The following is a 20,187-nucleotide window of genomic DNA, read 5'->3' as shown; positions in this document are numbered from 1 at the left end:
GATCAGACTGAAGTCTTGTCAGAGCTGTGTAAGTGCACTTAAGACTTTTTTTCAAGAATGTTTCTTTGTGTGTGTGGGGGAGGGGTTGGTCACCACGATTGTCTGAAACATTTTGTAGTGACCATGTCTTCCTGTGTTGACAATACTAATGAAATAAAATTAAGGAGAATAAAAACAGCATTTATATATCGGTACTCTTGGGACGATGACGTCGGACTGGTCTACATAATACGATTGGGTGAATGGTTGATATCCATTACGCACATTACAGTAAAGTCTCGTTATATCGATATCGGATATATCGATAGTCCCGGTTATATCGATACTATTTCTATGCACGCACGGAGAAAATTACATGCAAACAGGGTCGGATATATCGATAGTCCCGGTTATATCGATATTTTTTCGGACTCCCTTGACTATCGATATAACGAGACTTTACTGTATTTTCTCCATTTCTGCCATTTTGTGCATTTTGTGGACAACCGTGTCAGGAAATCTGGCCGCATCACACACCGCAAAGTGCAAATGAGCTGCTTTGCTCTTATGACCGCTTTCACTCCTGTGGCAGACAACCTGATTTTTAGTTGGTCTCTATTGAGCGGTGGATTTTCCACATCTCTCCCCAACCATTGCCAGATCGATAAATGCATTAAAATGGTGTGGCCCAATATTTTTGCCTTGTCAGCGTGTGTGTATACGGTTTACACTTGCTTGGTGCTGAAAAAAATTAAATAAAATGACATACATATGAATGTATAAATAAATAAGTACCCAAATAAATGAATACATACATAAATAAATAAGTAAAATAAATAACTCATATTGTGTTGTTGCATAAGTAGGCCTAATCCTGATGAGAGACTGGTGAAGTGGCGCGGATGCTTAAAAACAACAATTGATGAGGTTGTAGGAATTTCTGGCAAATACATTGCCAGTTTAATACACATGACAACCGTATTCTCTCTTTTAAAAATGTCCAAACTATAGGGTAGGGTGGCAAAACTGAAATTATCTTACAAAAAAAAATAACCAAGGGATCTTATGTAGTGTGGTAGACACCACCCTCTATCCACGTTGTCATTATATCCAGTCTTATCAAGCCACTGTTTTCTTGATGTCAGACTTTTTTTTCACAATTTGGTGATGGTACATGACACAAAGGGTGTTGTCTTTCCATCTGACTTTTTCTCATCGCTGGGTTTCTGTTTCCAGAAGGATTCACGAGGCAGGTCGCTTGTAATCTTACTGTATTCCTGATAGTTTCTGTTATTTCCTTCTGGAGAGTGCAAATGGCCGGTGAAGGGCAAATGAAGCTTCATGAAGCACTTTTTGACTCCTCTAGATGGTTCAAACATGCAATGGATTTTCAAGACCTTTCCTTTGCACTCACCATATTTAAACCAAGAGCATCACCTGGAGGAGTAAAAAAAAAAAAAAAACATCACAATTGCTTCATGAAGCTTCGTTTTCCCATCACTGCAAATGGCACTCACAAGTCCAACATCCCCCAGCTTCCACTTTGTGTACAGCTTCAGGATTCCAGACTTTGTAAACTAGTTCAACAACTAATTTGAATGTATATATTTTTAATGTAACAAGACATTCTGGACCAAATGTACAGTACATGCGAAACATTGCTTGGATCAGACATTTTGCGATGAACAAATGTTTGCAATGCACTGCTTTTTGAAACTGGACGAGTGATAAGAAATAGTTTGTTTTGGTGTCATAACGTTCAAGCACAAGCATGATCACGAGGTCTCCCAACATACATATTTTCCCAATTCTTTCAGGAAGTTGCACGTTGAGAATTTATAGCGTCTATAGTAAACATAAGCCATTCATCGGATCAAGCGTTTGTCTGAAAAGCAGTTGCTTGATGGAAGTAGCCCTAAGCTTGTGCTATTCATCAACAACTTGGATGGTCCGGACCTGGTTGGTCAAATTGGTGAGTCGTTGTTTGAGCTTGCGCTGGGATGATTCGTGATGCTCCGTTAGCTTCTTCAGTTTGAGTGCCATGATTTCCAGACTCGTCTCAACGGCGTTCACTTTTGCTTCAAAATCTTTCGCATCGGTCGCCGCGACAAGTGACTCGTCAATGAGATTGTCTTTCATCAGGATGGCCCGTCCCTTGTCTTCCAGTGCAGTCTTAGCATCCGGGTACTCTGTGAGCGCTTCCATTAGGTCATCCTTGGATAAAGCAAAAAGATCCGAGTAACCCACGCTTCGGATATTGGCCGTTCTTCGATTCCCGGCCTTACTTCCTTTGATCCCCAAAATGCTGATTTCTCCAAAGTAGGCTCCATCGCTAAGCACCACGAATTGGGTAACCCCGTCGTCTGCCACCACTGCTAACTTCCCTTCCTTGATGATGTACATTTCCCTGCCGATGTCCCCCTTCTTACAGATGTAATCGCCCGGGCTAAAGACTTGCGGTTGGAGTTTGAGAACCAGCTCCACAAGCAAACCCGCCTCGCAATCTTGAAAAATTCGGACTTTTCTCAAAGTTTCCAGATGAACGTTGATGGCGATCTCCGCCTTGAGCTTATCCGGAAGGTTCTTGAGAACCTGTTTTTCATCACATGTTTTCTCCTCCGTCCATAGGTAATCAAACCACTTGACCACTCGGGCTTCAAGTTCTTTCGATACCTTTCGGAACTGCATGTATTGCTTAATGGAGTCTATCTTGGACTGGAACTCGACTCTGGCGGCACCCATGTTAGATATCATGGCACCAACATTGCCGACAATTGTCGCAAAGATCAAAACCCCAGTGAGGAAGTCGGCCACAACAAAAAAGTACTCAATATCCCGGACGGGTGGTGGCGTCTCCCCGATGGTGGTCAAGGTCAACGTGGACCAATAGAAGCAGTATACGTATTGCCTGGTGAGACGTTGAAATTCTGGATTCCTCGTTGCTGGATAGACCCACGTGTCCGACCCGAAGCCCAGAACCTTGGAGATCGCAAAATAGATGCAAGCATTCCAGTGGATGATGATAATGATGTAAAGTACGAGATTACCAATCCGAAAGATGTTTGGGAAATTAGTACGAGTCTCCGTTCGGTCGAAGAATTCAAAGAGCCGAGCCAACCTAAGAAGTCGGTTGAACCTCCACTCGGGATTGTTCATTCCGATTTTGATGAATACGATATCGGTGGGAATCACGGATATGATGTCCAGTCGAAACTGACGGGTTCTCATGTACTTTTCCTTCAGAATCTTCTCATCTCGTACGAGCAGTCCCTGCTCAAGGAAACCTATGACCAAAAACACGTCTCATGAAGGTTTTCATAAATTACAACGGGCACAAGATCAGCCGAGGTCACAAACCTGTTCTGGCTCTCACAAAACTGTCCACAAGGTAGAGTGCATCAGAAGTGTAGTCCAACACTATCCACAATGTTGTGTTGTTATTCTGCAGCTCATTAAAGCAAGCCCTGTGGTACACCAACATTCGCAAACACTTTCAACATTTTATCAATAAATAAATCAAATGAATCTTGCAACCAGAAATATCCAAACCTGGCTACCAGCAAAATAAGATTATAGAAAACAGGGATGGATATGGTCCATAACCAGTAGTAGTATGTATCTGTAGCAGGGTCCATAATCCACACCTCTTTTCTGAACAAAAGAATGAATCGCTGTTATTAATCATTTCATTACAACTTTTGAAAATCATCCACTGCGTTTCCCGTACGACAACATTTATCTTTTCATGACCTCAAATTTGTTGCCTCTGCAGCATAGAACGAGAAAATAAAGAAATACGTAGTTACGCTCGTGGTTGTGTTTTGTGCATTTGAAACAGTTTGAGACTTTCAAAATAAACCGGGTCCGTACCTGCGTGGACCGGAAATTGTTTTTTTTTAAATGAAATACGGTGCTTTGTTGCTTCAATAACACTTGGATAACTAGATCAAAACACAATTAAATTTATTGTAACCTGATGTCATGTATGCGGTTTGCGAGTATATTTTAAAACTTGACTTCACGACGTGTTCGATTTCAAACCGGAAGTTCGCATTTGCTTACGTACCCGTAATACGGTTTAGGTGCGTTGATGTGCAGTGCATTTCGGTCACTTGAAAATCAAGCGAAACATATTACATTCTCGCTTATCTCTACGAGAGCTCTTGATAAAATGATATCGAGGTGAGCCAAATACATAACAGACAACCCACATTTAAAATCACTATTGAATACATTGACATTTAGGAGTAGGAGTAAAACTTACGGTTCTTCCTTTTTCTCGTCTTTCTTGTCATCTTTCTTATCGTCTTTCTTATCGTCTTTCTTAGGTTCCGCTTTCTCGTCTTTCTTCTCGTTTTTAGGTTCCTCCTTGTCTTTTTTCCTTAATAACAAGATTTGTAAGTAGCCGCACAAAAGAAAAAGACGACAATAACTCAAGTGTCCGCAAGGGAGCGCTGTGACATTGCAGTTTCGCTCTCGTTCAGCTTTAGCAAATCCAGTTTTCATACTCGACAAAGATATCGCCGTCGAATAAAAAAAAAAGTGCAGTGCCATCTTACCCGTCATTGTTGTTGCAGTTATTCATATTCTTTTCAGCCAAAGGCCGCCGAATTTGACTATAAGTACAAAACATGCATAATTTATCAACATACATTTGACAAATTTTGACATTCACGTACTCGTTCCCATTCTACGACACTTAAGGTCATGATTTGATTTCTTGATGTTTTACGTGATATTAAAAATAGGTCTTCAGCCCATATGGGAAAATACAATACAATCGGTTTTTTTATGCCTAATATTTTCAGTGGCAATCCTTGTGTCGTTCAAATTGTTGTGTTATTTCAAAGTGAGAACTCACCTGTTTTTTGTTTTACAGAAGTCCATATTGAACTCTGCATGTCTGCTTCTATTCGGACAGGAGGTCGTCATTTGAGCAAGCCTTGCAATAGAGAACAAGTTTGTAGACACTTTTAATCTCTCTTTTTTCTCACAGTCTCGCTTCTACTTATTGCTACTGCTTTCGGTATTATCCTCACCTCACAGAGACTTACCTGTAAAAGGGTACAGTCCCTGCAACGGACTTCTGATTTTGGGTTTCCACCAGCAAAAGTCAGTACATAATTTCACAAAAATAAATAAATAGTGGGAGTTCCATTGAGTTAAATTCATGAGTCCGTTCTTGTGTTTTTGTTTTATGTATTTTCTACAATTGTGCAGAGCATTTGGTGGATTTTAAGGACTGAAAACCAAAGAATCAATTAGACTGGCGTGTTACTAGGATCACTACAAATGTTTCATGTCATATCTCTAACTACGAGTTCAGTGACAGTCTCTCACTACAATATTTTTTAAAGGAAATAATTCAATTTCTCTCAAAATTCCCTTTCTTTACGTGAAGCCAATGTTATTTTTTTTCATAATTTACCAGATATACACCGAGACAATCTTTGTAAGTGTTTACTGTAGGTTTAGTTTTGTGAACTCTGCTCAAATCCTCCTTGCGCAGATTATGGCTCATTGTATCTAAAATTAGAATTGGTAGATCTGTGTATCATTCAAAAATTATTCCTATTTTTTTAAAAGCCAGTTTACAAGTGACCATAAAACATTTGAATGCATTTACCTGTACTTTCGTGTTGGTTACGAAGGCTCACCATGCACTAATTCCATGTTTGCTCCCAGTTCTGAATGACCCCAGTCACATCAAATAATGACTATCTGTTATTAAATATCTGTGGGGAAAAAAGCTGAAACGAACACAAAATGACGTCCCACGTCTAGCTATCTTGTTTTGCTGTTGATTCGTCCGAGTATATACAAGCACTCTCATTTCCAAGCTAAGGTTGTGGGGAGGAGGGAGGAGACTGCCAACAGAAAAGGGATCAGATGCATCACTCTGATTTTTGAAAGAGGTCTGTTACCTCAAACAATGGACAACACTCGCCGTTGTTCCCAAATTCTTATTTATCTAACTGTTATACAATTTGAAAGAGTCAACACCCGCACACAATAATAAGATCAACAGTAGTGACTTTTGTCCGAGCTGCCGATTTATTTATATCGCTTCCACTCTGGGCAAAGCCTCTTAGTGTGCGTTAGCAAAAATGACTCAGCTGTTGGGAAATCCTCGACAGCTTGAGCGAATCTAAGCATGGCTACTTACACCTCCCTTCCACCTTCCCTAAAACTCTAAAACCATCGAACAAATGTGAGGGAGAACATATATCCTGGTCGTTATTACTCATATCAATAGATATTTAGTAAGACACAAAACGTCTTGAACATCAATGAAAAGAAGACAGAAGTGGTACTGTTTGGTCCCAATGGCCCATGTACATCTCATCCTGTAGACTTGGACCCCCTGGCTCCTTGTCAACAGTCAACAGTCTCAAACTTGGGCCTTAAACTGGACAGTTACTTTAAACTTGACTGAAAAATCGGTGCTGTTGATAAATGCAGCTTATTTCATTTTCGGAAGCTGGCTAAAATAAAGCCTGTGGAAACTGGCTGAATAATTCTTTACACGGCTTTGTCGCCATTTTCTGCCTTTTTTGGGTGCGACATTTCCCACCCTTGATGCCTCAAAATGACACGGAATAAATTCTTTAATGGATTGCAAATATGTATGCTTTCTTCTTCAGAACTATTTGAATCATATTCATAACTGGATGAGTAACAAGAAAGCATATTCTCCGAATCTAAAGCCATTGTTTTGATTCTCAAGCAAGGCAAGACGTCTTGCCGTGACACCACGAACATGGGGGCGGGACCTTCTGAAACTGACCACTTCCGGTTTCAAATTGAAGTACTTTTTAGACACTTTAAGTCATTTTTATTGGTGTTTTGCATTTGACTAAAAATATCATACTGCGTGTTTTGGGTATTTTAGATGCTATAAAACGTTTTTCTGATGTCAGTTAGGAAACAAAAAATTGATGACGGTTGTCATTTAAAAGTGTACTATAAAGCTAGTTTTCTTAAATTGTCTGAATCTGGATGATTTTATTATTGTGGGAAACAAAATAAAATGTAGTCAATTCAACACACCATTCTTTTTGCGGTACCTTAGTGAACTCTTATGATTTGCCATGTTCGACTCAATGTACCTCGCTGCAATGAGTCTTTATTTTCCACAAAAACAAACAAAAGGGACATATCACACTTCACATCAAATGTATATGATGTCACCTTTGCCTCCCAAAGGAGGAGGATGGGTTGGAACATGTCTGCCCGCTTTGTTAGGCTGATTATCACGAGCCTCTTGTGCTTTCAGTCAGCAGTATTTCATGACCGCATCATCAGCAGGATGTTGAGGGAAAAAAAGAGCCAAAATATTTTTGTCTATTACTGCAACTGGCACAGGTGTCTGTTTTTTCCTGTTTGATGTTGCTGTGAAAAAGGTTGAAACCTTAGGTCGTTTTCATTAAACAAAAAAGGAAAAATATGGTTTACTTCATCTTTCCGCCACCAGTATGTTTCAGTTTCACTTTCTTGACAACATGGCGACAATTTTGTTGCTCTGTTTCATGACCGTCTTTATAAATCAAGTCTGAAAAGAAATTATAAATCAAATGTATCATTATTATTATTATTATTATTATTATTATTATTATTATTATTATTATTATTATTATTATTATGTGCACACAAAAAAATGACGAGGGAGAAAGGAACTTTTGATTGATAAATTAGTTCATTCAGTTGTCAGCGTGTGACTGTCATGATCGGTCGTCACGTTCAAATCATACTAACCATGTCGAGCAAAGTAAGAAAGCGATCAGACTCATATGTTCGACATGACCTAATCATAATTACAGGTCAGTGAGATTATCAGAAAAATAACTTAATATGAATATTTTTTTTCTCATTTTTTTATTACATGACCAAGTTCATTTTTAGCCAGCAGCTAACACAGCTCCCAACTACTTCCAAGTTAAAAAAAAAGGTGAAACCTTGTTACTGTAATTACAATACTAGTAAAAATAAAAGAGTATTCTGAACTTTAATTTCCACTTTTATATCATGGTAAATATATTTTTTTAATTTTATACATTCAAAAAAAAGGATCGATTTTTTTTGTATTGTACCACGCATGAGGAACCTGACCAAAGAAAGTAGCCGGTGAACGTTTTTCGCTTGATACTGCTCCCCTCTTGCGGTCAAATATGGTAACATATACGTACAGTAATTTATATTAGCCAGGTAAATTAACAATAGCACTTTTAAATAAAGTACTCTAACATTTTGCTGTGACTTGCAAAGTTTGCATAGTATATATATGAAACTGCCAACATTGTGCGAAGGTTGACAATACACATTAATCTAAACCCGTTTCATCAAAATTAGATACCCCGAAAAATAAATCAATTTTCATTGTGGGCTCAACATTAAAATGGATGTGAGTGTAAATACAGTCCCAAAATAAACACGATATTGCTTAATTTTCATCAAAACAGAAGAATGTTAATTTTATATTTTCACATCTTAATTTTTACGATATAATTCATACAAAGTATTTTAAAAGAAACCGATTTGTTTCGAATGAAATATTTTCTCGGAAAAAGCCAAGTATATTTCCACTTCATATAGACTGTTGTTGGAGTTTAAAGAAAACTGCTGTTGGCTTTAAAAACAATATTTCTTTGGAAATGTTCCCTTATACAATTTAAGACTTCGTCACTGAAATTGAGGATAAACTTGCATAGTCATAACCTGCAGGAGGGACTAGTAAAAAAATGAGTGTACTCAGTGACATGCGGTAAGGTTCATGGCTGGTAAGGCCTTGACGTCATCACAGTATGATTTACAAACATATGAACACTACAGAGTAGCTTATTCACTATTTGATTGGCAAGAGTTAACGTGTTTTGTTTAAAATGTCATGTCAGCATTGTTCATATAAACTCTAGCATAGAAAAAAAAGAATAAAAAACGTTATTATCGTGTTACCTTTACTTATAAATGAAGTCCATGTGCCGCTCCTTCTGAAGAAAGGCATCGATAACTTCTTTGTAGAAGCTTTCCTTATCTTTCTTCAGTCTTAAAAGTCTCTATTTCTTTGAATTTAGATATGTAATCCTCCATTCTGAAAATAAGACTGAGCAACACGAAAAAAATGACTGGATGGTTGCACTTAACTTGCTAACTATTTACTGTAGCTTGCTGTCACTAATTCTATTATTCTGTAGCAGAGGAGTCGCAAGAAGAATTTCCAATCACCAGCGCCCCCTGTCATGAGGCAGGAGAACTGTGTGCCTCACCTATGCACACAGTTTTGCTAAATAAAATAAATAAAAAATAAATAAATAAAATAAAATAAACACGGTAGCAGTTTTTATAATATAAACTGACTTTATATTATATACACCAGCTAAACTGTAGAAATTTAGTGTATATACTAAAAGTGTTTTAACACTTTAATCGTGATATGCAGAGGGCCAGCAATGCGGTCTCACTGCAGAACAAGCCAGCAGTTAGCATAGTCATTGCACAATCCATGGTGAGGCTCAGCCAGCTGTTGCCTCACTGCTCGTCTCTATTTAGTATTGGAACGGTAAATGTGAAAATTCAGTGATTTTGAAAAAAAAAATCAAAAAATAGTGACGTTAAATGGAAAATAACTGTAAAGTACAAATCACTGAATAAATATAACTGTTTAATTTATTTTTTCATTTGATATTTCCACGATGACAGGTGAGGCATGGCCTCACCTGCCTCCCCTGACTGCACGTCACTGAGTGTACTGTATTATAATTACACATATACCTTATATTTTTTTACTATAAACTCTATTGTCATAGGGTGGAACAAAACTGTTTGCGTGGAAGTAAGCATTTGTTAGAACTGGAAACAATGTGTTTATTTTTTTTAATCAGGCATTCATGGCGTATCCACAGTTGATGTACAGTAATCCCGTTTATCGCGGGTAATAGGCACCAGAATCCTCCGCAATAGGTGAAAATCCGCGAAGTGGGGACACCCCAGGCACAGTCAATCCACACGGGTGTAAATCATGGGATATCATGCTTTGATTGGTCGACGTCAGAGCTCTGAACCAATCAAGCTACAGCCATGTACAAAATCTTTGAGTCATTTGGCATTTTTTTCTGAAGGTTTTATTTATTGTTATTGTTTTTGCAAATTTCCCCATTGTGGGACGAATAAAGGTTTTCTGCTTCTGATTTTACTGAAAAAAAAAAAATCTGCGATGCATTGAACTCCCGATAAGTAGCGGGGGATCACTATACTACATTTGGGAAAGCATGTGTTAAATAAAACAAAAGCCAAAACACAATCGATAGAGGAGTATTAGGATTTTATTAGTTTCTATCTTCGATTAAATGTCAAAGGGTGCATGAAATGACGGTAGGTTGTACAAGTTCAAGTGTTTCAGATATGATCCATACGCACTAAATTGCCAAAATGGATTTCATCACCTAAAAGCCGCGAGAGCTCATGTGAGGTTTATTTTCCCTCTTTGTCTTTTAAATTTGAAATGGATGAACAATTGTGACCATCGCAGTCGTCAGGCGCCCCGTTTCCGCCGATATTCATCGCCCGAGACACCCCTCACCTTTCAAGGGTGAGCCACGAAAAGGTTGCAAGGCAAAACAAACGTTGACCCTTTCACAGAATCATAACTTTGGTATTGCATGTATACATTAACAATATTTTTTTTGCACAGAAACAAAATGTACAACTGTATAAATATACAATTCACCCACCATGTTTGATGGCTAAAAACATTCAGTGGATACCCATCGCGATATTGCGACGGAATCCAAGAGAAGAAGATAAAGCCTAGTCAGCATCGTGTTTTACCCACAAGCTGGAAAGCACAAAAAAGTAAATCAATTAATTAAAAAGGCATTGAATAAAATCTCTTCACACTTTAAGTGATTTAAGCACAAACGACGGCAAAGGCCCCTATGATTAAAGATGAAAAAAAAGAAAGAGGAGGAAAGAAGTTCCTGGAGTGCAGCCTTTTTTTTTTTTCATTTAAGATCAGAAGAGTGGTCCGTGCCAATCAATCACTATGGGCCGTGGGACATCACGCTGGAAAAAAATGAAGGAAAAGCGAGGTACCGAGGCAGTGATATGATAAAGATGAGGAGGACGTCATGGTCAACGTGGGAAGGTGTTTGGGGGGCCAGGGGAGGGGGGTGATTGTACAAATGGTGGTCCATGAACAATGGCCCCAAATTGCTTGTGGGAGGGAAAAAAATGTCATTTACAGGAGAATAAATACGCTCGCATGTCCTAAGATAGCACCCCCCCCCCCCCCCCACTAAAATTGTATGCCAACGCTAACCGGAAGCAAGTGTGATCAACTTATCCTACCCCCTTAACCTGTCCCCCACAACTACTTGTCTACTTCATATCAGGGGCTTGAAATGGGGAAGGGCATAGGATCGAGGGGGGAGGGGGTGAGGGGATGAAATGGGAAAGTGCTCTACTGTTCCGATGGCGGTCATAAACCGTTGACCGAAAACTTGATATCAAAGCGTCCTTGGTAGCGGTCTTTTTCATTATAGGAGATGTTGTCGCCGTAAACTTTGCACTCGATGCGCAGTTCTTCGTTCCTGGTCAGGTTGGTGAATTGCAGCGCCACCAGCGGCTGCAGGTAATGCGGGTGAAGAAGTTTGCCGTAGTACGGGTAATACTGCAGCGGGAAGCCACCGCCGATGCCGTAGTATTTGATGTCGCCGATTTTGCCGGCGTCTTCCTCTCGCTGCGAAAGGGACAGACGAAAGAAAAAAAAAAATCATACGTGGAGACTAGAATAGAAATGATTAACTGAGTGCGGGCAAATATAAGAGAGGAATTGAGAGAGAATTGTAATCTAAAGAAGAAAAAAAAACGGATGACATATTGGTACCTTCACTCACAGGTTCCCCACGTTATGAGCTTTTGGAGTCACGAGGCATCGCTTGGTCCCTTTTTGATTTTGTGTTGCAAGCAAAAATTGGACGTGAATTGGACATAATAACAGCTATTCTCATTTTGCTAAGCATGCCGTTTATAATTTGGAACATAGCAAAATATGCTTTCCTCAAGGTGCTTATAAGCACTCCCAGTTGAAGGTTATGGTTAAAGTAATCCTAATACAAAAAGAGTCATGTATAAACTAGATCCCGTAGCTTAAAAGACAACCGACGTCTCCGGAAATGTTGTGTCCATAATTTGTAAAATGGCTTCAAATGACTTCTACTGAGCATATTTTACAAAGATTCCACTGCATACAGCTATATTTTACGTTTTAAGACTCGCGCTGAATATTCCGGAAGTCTTGTTTTTGAGTTGGTGACGAGTCCTCACCCTACGTCACTGAAGGAACACCCCTGACAAAAAAAGGACACATTGTAGCAGTCCTTCCATCACATCAATGCATTTTGCTGTATTTGTTTGGTCTGAAAACTGTTGCACCAAAAAGAGGCAGAAGAGGGCGACAAAGCTGAGTGTAAGGAATTAATCAGCCTGTGGAAACAGGCTGATTAATTCCATACACTCAGCTTTGTCGCTATTTTCTGCCTCTTTTTTGGTGATACATTGCAAACATGTATGCTTTCCTGCATAACTTTAATCACTTAAAGTGTCCAAAATCTGCAAAAAAAAAATGAACCCGGAAGTGGCCAGTTTCAGAAGGTCCCGCCCCCTTCTTCGTGGTGTCACCCTAAGACGTCTTGCCTTGCTGGAGAATTAAAACAATGGCTTCAGATTCGGAGATGCTTTCTTGTTACTCATCCAGTTATGAATATGATTCAAATAGTTCTGAAGAGGAAAGCATAAATGTTTGCAATCGATGAAAGGAGTCCTTCCATATCAATTCGAGTCGTCAATGTAGCATCCCAGAAAATGCACAAGATGGCACCCAAGCTCTGTTGGAAAAGGGCTGGTTTGTCTGCTGGGAATTTGTGTCAGCGAATATCAAATAGTTGTCTTGGTGCAACACACGATTCACCATCGCGTTATGTGTTTTCCTTCTAATTTCGCCATCAAAACTGATCCACCAAACAAGGTGCTGCAAAATGGATTGTGTGTCGCTTTCTCGGTCAGGGGCGTTCCAAATGTGTCGTCACCAACTCGAAAACAAGACTTCCTGAATATTCAGTGCGAGTCTTAAAACGTAAAATATAGCTATATGCGGTGGAATCTTTGTAAAATACACTCAGTAGAAGTCATTTGAAGCCATTTTAAAAATTACGGACACAACTTGTCGGGTGGCGTCGGTTGTCCTTTAATGCTTACGCATAATGCTAACAGCAGCAGCGTACCGAACGAATCACGTTCCAGATGTCAAGGTACCAAGGTGTCAAGGTGTCGAGTGCAAACAAACCAGAAATCTCATTTTCAACAGTGATGTAGAAGAACACAGTCAACACTTTTAATACGCAACATCTGCATGCAGAAAAAGTCCAAATGCAGTTTGAAATATGAAAGAAACACAGGTGTACAAATGATACTCACGTCCTTCCGTCACGTTTGAACGAAGGGCGCAAATTGAGAGGTATGAATATGGTCATCATTATGTTCAAATGTATACGATTGCAGGCAATGAAGCGATCCACAAGGCACATCTGCGATGAGGCTTTGAGTGACAGCTACCTTATTGGTGCAGAAGATGGGGATCAAATTGGGCTGCGCCTTGTATTGACCTTCCTCAGGGATGGTTGTGTTTGAGACGGGAGCCTGAATGCAAAAAGATGGTTCATAGCATCATTCACTATATTCAATCAAAAAATTGTTATTCATTCATTCATTCATTCATTCATTCATTCATTCATTCATTGTTTCATTTGTTTCTATTATTTAAAACCAACTCACCAAACCCCAAGGGTTCGATCGAATGCAGTTTAAGAACCAATGCATTGTTTTTATTTATTCATTTGTTTCTATTTGTTTTTATTTCTATGTATTTCTTATTTCAATTTTTTTATTTCTGTTTATTATTTATTATATATTTATTCATTCATTTATTTGGTCATTTATTTATTTATTTTTTATTTATTTTTAATGGAAATTATTTTTTTCATTAAAAAATATGTATCTATTTATTTATTTGTTTGTTTGTTTGTTTATGTATTCATGGGGAAGGGGGGTGTGAAAGGATAAAAAACAAGTCTAAGCATAATTCTATTCATTTATTATTTATTAATTAATTCATGCATGTATTCATTGATTCATTCATTCTTATGTATTCATGTATTATGTATTTTTATTTAGTCACATATTTGGAACCTACACAAATCTATGAGGATGCACAATTTTTGCTGTTTCTGAAATGACCTAAAATGCAAACGTGACACCCCCCAAAAAAACATTTTTGTAACTATTGTGAAGTGAGTTGAGGAGCTTTGTTTAAACAAAAATAGCATTTTGACACCAACTTCGGACATTTTCCTGGCAAGATCTTTAGTTGAAGTAAGTTGAGGTGCTTCATTGACACAAAAATAACAGTTTTTAGCACCAATGAACTATGTTGAGGCCAGATGAGTAGTTTCATTTCAACTGGAAATAGTATTAGTCCAGAACTCGTAGCATTTGGGCCAAAGGAACTATGTTGAAGATGCTCCTTTTATACTCAAATGTAGTGCAGAGTTTTAGAATAACAAAAATCATTGAAGGACTGGACTCACCCGGGGATGGAAGTTCACAATCCGATTGAGCTTGACGATGATGCAAGGTTGGCCTTTGTCAAAACCAAACTCTTTGTCTTTCTCATCCAGGCCGGAGCAGGGGCCGAGAAGGGTCCTGGAGAAGCGGCACGCCTTCCTGACGCCTATATCGCTCTCCAAGTCGCCGCGGTTCTTGTAGCCCATCGGCTCATCTAAAGAGGACACCCGAGTGAGTATTTAACACAGACCGGCTTCCTTTTTTTCCCTGTGAGGGAGGGGGGGGGGGGGGGGGATGGAGATGGCGTACCTCCACAGTCTTCAAATTTCATCGGGTCGACTTGCTTGTCGTCGTCATACTTGGCAAGGAAGTCCTTCAAGGCCTTGGTGTAAGGCAAATAGGTTTCCACATCTTTCGGGTTAAAGGACACTTCGGATTTGTCAGATCGAGGGGTGTGGGACAGACCTGTGGGTACACAAACACACAGTTGGGACTACAATTAAAGGACAACCAACGTCACTGTTTTGTTTCCTAACTGACATCAGAAAAACGTTTTATAGCATCTAAAATACCCAAAACACGCAGTATGATATTTTTAGTCAAATGCAAAACACCAATAAAAATGACTTAAAGTGTCCAAAATCTGCAAAAAAAAAAAAATGAACCCGGAAGTGGCCAGTTTCAGAAGGTCCCGCCCCCAGTTCGTGACGTCACGCCAAGATGTCTTGATTTGCTGGAGAATCACAACAATGGCTTCAGATTCGGAGAATATGTTTTCTTGTTACACATCCAGTTATGAATATGATTCAAATAGTTCTGAAGAGGAAAGCATACATGTTTGCAATCGATTAAAGAATTTATTCCGTGCCATTTTGAGGCAACATTGGGAGGAAATGTCTCACCCAAAAAGAGGCAGAAAATGGCCACCAAGTTGTTGTGAGGAATAAATCAGCCCGTTTCAACAGGCTGATAAATTCCTTCCATGGAGCTTGCACGCCCTCTTCTGGCTCTTTCTGGTGCAACACGAGGTTTTCAGACCAAACAAGCATTGACGTGATGGAAGGACTGCTACAATGTGTCCTTTTTTCGGTCAGGGGCGTTCCTTCAGTGACGTCACGTACAGGGGGGGGCAATAGGCCGAGACTGGTCCATGTATTACCAGGTTGTGCCATCGCCATCCCAGACGAGAGCAAGTTCGCCAGGCAGCCATGTTGGTGGTGGCGACTGTCCCATCAAAAGGTAGACACTTGGTCCAATAGCAATCCGTCACATCGACTTATTCAGATCTATTTTACTTCAGTTCATTCTTATCATGTAATACCGGCCGGGTTTTGCACATTTTTGATTGAATCCAACTATAACGTAGATGGAAAAGAAACGCATTAACCTTGCGGTCGATGCGAACATTTCGTAACTTTTAAAACAGTTTTAACTCCTTCACTGCCAGACGATGTGCAAAAATTTGTCCACTCCAGTGCCAGAGTTTTTGTCATTTTCACTCAATTTGCAGTTTTAGGACTACATCAATAGTCAATGCAGCGTAAGAAACCATAAACTCTGTGACTTCCCAAGTTATATGGGTCTGGAGTTATCTGAGCTTGAAATTCAGGCGGCTGTACAAAAAGCAAATGCGGCCCCCTCGTGGGAGGGAAAATAATTGCCAGAGGTCTGACAAGCGCTTTATCGGCACCCCCCCCAAGAAAAGCCAAAAACCAAAGAAATTCGGGAATGGCGCTCCACGTTATGCTTTTCAATTCCCGAATAAATTATGGAATGGCAGCGAATGAGTTAAGCATTTTCATACCTAATTTTTTTTATAGATTCATGATCATTTTGCATTGGGGATTTTAAAACCATAAAAAACAGTGTAAGGCAAATTTGTACCATATTGGAAATTTTAGGCCTAAAAAAACCTCAATGAGATTTTGCTCTAATGGTTGACACCTTCCCTCAGTTGATCCAATAAATGGACGTTGCGCATTGTGGTACGCGTGGAATTGTAAAATGTTTCAAGTGTGAATTGGGAGGGACCAGATGTCGCTGACAATCCAATGAACTGATGTAAAAGAAAAGAAAGCAAACGTCACAATGGACAGCAACGCGGAGCACTTTTCCGCTTGCAAGACCGGTAGTTGTACATTTCTTTTGTTGTCGTGTTTCGACAGTAACCATATAACAACGTCCGCGCTAAACGTCCAAGTGCACCTTAGCAGGAAAATCGAACAGCTTTCTTGTCACAGGGTGACATGCTGCGGAATAAATGCGTCAAATTCCCAGACTTACTTTTAAATGCTAATCTGGCATTCTTAGCTTCCACGTTGAAGCTATCACTCTGTTGTTTTAAACCAAATGCATGACAGACTACTTCAATTCGTGAGAAAAAGATAACAAATAAATGCGCAATAATCATGTTTTTTCTTGTCACAAATCTAACGTGTTCAAAATTTGATGATGACAAGAGAAACAATGTCTGTTTTTATCATTAAAACAACTCTCACCCTCCACCAAAAAAATTACAAAAAGGACAACCGACGTCTCCGGACAAGTTGTGTCCATAATTTGTAAAATGGCTTCAAATGACTTCTACTGAGCGTATTTTACAAAGATTCCACAGCATATAGCTATATTTTACGTTTTAAGACGTTGAGTTGGTGACGATTCCGTACGTGACGTCACTAAAGGAACGCCCCACACCGACAAAAAGACACATTGTAGCAGTCCTTCCATCACGTCAATGTATTTTGCTGTATTGTTTGGTCTGAAAACCTTGTGTTGCACCCAAAAGCGGCCGGAAGAGGGTGTCCAAGCTCCATATAAGGAATTTATCAGCCTGTGGAAACAGAGGTGGCCACAGGAGGTCGCCATTTTGTGCCTCTTTTCTGGAGATCGTTTCTCCCCAATGTTGCCTCAAAATGGCATGGAATAAATTCTTTAATCGAACATGTATGCTTTCCTCTTCAGAACTATTTGAATCATATTCATAACTGGAGATGTAACAAGAAAGCATATTCTCTGAATCTGAAGCCGTTGTTTTGATTCTCAAGCAATGCAAGACGTCTTGGCGTGACGTCATAAACTGGGGGCGGGACTTTCTGAAAATGCCTAATTCGCAGCTCTTTTTTTCAGATTTTGGACACTTTCAGTCATTTCTATTGGTGTTTTGCATTTGACTAAAAATATCATACTGCGTGTTTTGGGTATTTTAGATGCTATAAAACGTTTTTCTGATGTCAGTTAAGATTTGTTTATGTATTCATTTATTTATGTCTGTATTTAGTTGTGGTGCATTTTTTTCAATTACATCAATTGTGTCCAGGCTTACAACTTCTGTGCTATTAATAATTAAGAAAATTAAAATAAATAATAAACAATATTACTACTAGTACTACTAATCATAATTGTAATACTATTAATAATAACAATATTACTAATAATATTAACAACAAGAATAAGAATAAGAAAAAAGAAAACCCGTATTTCTGTAACAATTAAGAAATTCCAACATGACTGTCATTAGCTGATGTATGGCGTTTTGGAATCCATGTAAGCTTGTGTGCTTTCTACTATCTTTGTGACTGCTTTATTTCCTGTATAGGACAGTGATCCATGTTAAGCGCTTTGTTACAGCTTCAGCTGTTGTCTCTTTGTAAAGACTTCATAAATCATTATGTATTGTAGTTTGGTAAGATTTAACACTTTAAGTTTGATAGTAGTTAGTTAAGGTAGAACAGTAATTGCAACGCAGCACTCACTGGGAGGTCAGAATAGTTCTTGGCAAGGTATCCGTTGCACTCTATGGTGGCCCTTAGCGAACATAACACCGACTTACCGGGAGGTGCAACTCGATCCTGCCATGTGGGCTTGTAGTTGCTCAGGGTGAGCAACATAGCCTGGATGGTGCCGATGAAGATTCCGGCCAAGCAGCCATAGAAGATGATGTAGAAGACCACGATCTTGACTGTGGGAAGGATGAGGGAGGAGGGGGGGGGGGGGTCACAACGGTAAAAAAAATAATAGGTTTCCAGTGAAAAACAAAACAAACACTCTACTCCACAAAATAAACATGTCATCTTCACCGTAGTATTTGGATTATTTGCATGGTTCTAATTCAGAAGCATCCCCTCGAGGCAACAAACTTGTCCGGCAAGAATTCATTGAACCCACTTCTGTATGCCGCAATAGATGACCTCACTGACACAAATGCATCGAAGACATCGAAAACCCGGCATCGGAAGCGGCTGTTGTCCATACAGATTCGACAGTATTCAACCGCAAAGTCTTGAGTGGAAAATAAAACGGTTACGCTGACGCAGGCACATGAGATCCTGTCATCCCCTCACATGGGAGACTGCAGGTGCACCCCCCCGCCAAAGATGTATCAGGGAGGTCACGCTACTGCTAGCAGACTTCAACACGGGGATGCAGGAAGAAGCAATGTCAAAAAAAGGGCAAGGCAGTTCAGACCGCATTAATAAATCATGTATTACTTCTCCGATGACTGGTTGAGAATTCCTCGGGTGGGCTTATCTCAGCGTTGAGATACAGTAACCAGAAAAGCAGGCATTTTTACTGATGGGATAAGAGGTTTACCAAGGGAAAGCAAAGGTTATTGACAGGGATGTAGAGCTGAACTGCATCAGGCTGAAATATGTTGATATTGAGTGGACTATGACCACCACCACCCGAAATAGACAGCAATAGCATTGCAAATAAAATATCAAGGCTTTTATCAGATTATGAAGCAAATTAACTGTGTCAAAATGTCCTGACGCCCCCAAATATGATGCTTCAGCATTTTTTTAAATACGCGTCCAGAAGGTCAAACGTGAGACAGTCCCCTCCTCTTTGACATACTGTGTGCATTCTCTGCCGCACACCACAGTACTTGTGACATTGAGAGGCGCTGCAAGGACATGCGCACTGGCGCCTCACGAGAAACTCGAGAAGGTCGAACCTTTAGTTAATCAGTGGAATTGTCCGTTTAAGATTACCCTGACATCTGATCGGAAGAACCCGATGCGGATCGATAGTCCTTTCTCCAAGCAGGTCCATTATGGAGTAAGGCCATATCACCTTGACTCACCTTGGATTGTGATGCATTTTTAACCCCTCCGGGAGCCAGTTCATTCAAAAAAGGTGGGGGCGTCGACGTCCAGCGATTGGAATTCCGAAGCTCTCCCTATCTGTTTGAATAGCATTCTGCTGCTTTCAAAATACATTTACGACTACCTGTATCTCAAACGTCACAGCGGCACGACGGTACGCGTGGTACGTGAACGCAACGCGGGGGATAGCAAACAGGTGGCAATAAAGCACGAGGCGGTTCAGACTTACACCAACTGCCTCCTGTACGACCGAGAAACTCTCCTTTCTCCGAATTCCACAGAAACGTCTTCCATCCGCCATCGTCCGTCTTCGGGGGCATTTTTAATTTTTATTTTTTTAGGGGGCAGGGGGTTCTTTATTTTTTAACTTCCCGTTAAGACGTCTTTTGGTTCCCGGAATGGAGACCAACCGCGAGCCCAAGCAGAGGCAACCCAGCTCGGGCTTGGTAGAAGGCTCCCAAATATAAAGAGTCCGGTTGGAAATGGT

The 20,187-nt window shown here is 39.8% G+C and overlaps 2 protein-coding genes across 4 annotated transcripts; both read right to left on the bottom strand.

Moving 5' to 3' along the window:
* Positions 1-32: 32 nt before the first annotated feature.
* LOC148903791 (cyclic nucleotide-gated channel alpha-3-like) lies at positions 33-5,992 on the bottom strand. 3 transcript variants are annotated; one of them, XM_089008795.1, is made up of 8 exons: positions 5,606-5,992; positions 5,034-5,065; positions 4,841-4,921; positions 4,539-4,595; positions 4,244-4,360; positions 3,529-3,630; positions 3,337-3,443; positions 33-3,263 (listed from the first exon to the last, which is right to left on the bottom strand). In XM_089008795.1, the coding sequence occupies exons 3-8, from the start codon at positions 4,909-4,911 to the stop codon at positions 1,906-1,908; spliced, it is 1,812 nt and encodes a 603-aa protein (XP_088864921.1). In that variant the 5' UTR covers positions 4,912-4,921; positions 5,034-5,065; positions 5,606-5,992; the 3' UTR covers positions 33-1,905. The 3 variants fall into 3 exon arrangements, with proteins under 3 accessions (XP_088864921.1, XP_088864929.1, XP_088864937.1); XM_089008803.1 differs by lacking the exon at positions 5,034-5,065; XM_089008811.1 differs by lacking the exon at positions 5,606-5,992 and having other exon boundaries at positions 5,034-5,597.
* A 4,288-nt stretch (positions 5,993-10,280) lies between these two features.
* LOC148903790 (sodium/potassium-transporting ATPase subunit beta-233-like) lies at positions 10,281-20,152 on the bottom strand. The gene is made up of 6 exons (XM_089008822.1): positions 19,930-20,152; positions 18,425-18,553; positions 14,905-15,060; positions 14,619-14,809; positions 13,588-13,671; positions 10,281-11,713 (listed from the first exon to the last, which is right to left on the bottom strand). Exons 1-6 carry the CDS (start codon positions 20,018-20,020, stop codon positions 11,453-11,455), a joined length of 912 nt encoding a protein of 303 aa, XP_088864948.1. The 5' UTR covers positions 20,021-20,152; the 3' UTR covers positions 10,281-11,452.
* Between the last annotated feature and the right edge of the window lie 35 nt (positions 20,153-20,187).

Source organism: Hippocampus bargibanti, linkage group LG01, assembly GCF_051943395.1.
Source record: "Hippocampus bargibanti isolate YZ-2025 linkage group LG01, ASM5194339v1, whole genome shotgun sequence".
Lineage (NCBI taxonomy): Eukaryota > Metazoa > Chordata > Actinopteri > Syngnathiformes > Syngnathidae > Hippocampus > Hippocampus bargibanti.
This window is presented reverse-complemented; position numbering and strand designations above follow the sequence as displayed.

What these genes read in the sequence shown, in the direction of transcription:
- LOC148903790 (XM_089008822.1), bottom strand. Translation starts at nt 20,020, where the DNA reads ATGCCCCCGAAGACGGACGATGGCGGATGGAAGACGTTTCTGTGGAAT. An exon ending in GGATCGAGTTGCACCTCCCG is followed by an intron (nt 15,061 to 18,424) that starts GTAAGTCGGTGT and finishes GTGTACCCACAG; the next exon opens with GTCTGTCCCACACCCCTCGA. An exon ending in TTGTGAACTTCCATCCCCGG is followed by an intron (nt 13,672 to 14,618) that starts GTGAGTCCAGTC and finishes TTTTGCATTCAG; the next exon opens with GCTCCCGTCTCAAACACAAC.
- LOC148903791 (XM_089008795.1), bottom strand. Translation starts at nt 4,911, where the DNA reads ATGACGACCTCCTGTCCGAATAGAAGCAGACATGCAGAGTTCAATATG. An exon ending in TTCTGTAAAACAAAAAACAG is followed by an intron (nt 4,596 to 4,840) that starts GTGAGTTCTCAC and finishes TTGTACTTATAG; the next exon opens with TCAAATTCGGCGGCCTTTGG. An exon ending in GACGAGAAAAAGGAAGAACC is followed by an intron (nt 3,631 to 4,243) that starts GTAAGTTTTACT and finishes TCTTTTGTTCAG; the next exon opens with AAAAGAGGTGTGGATTATGG.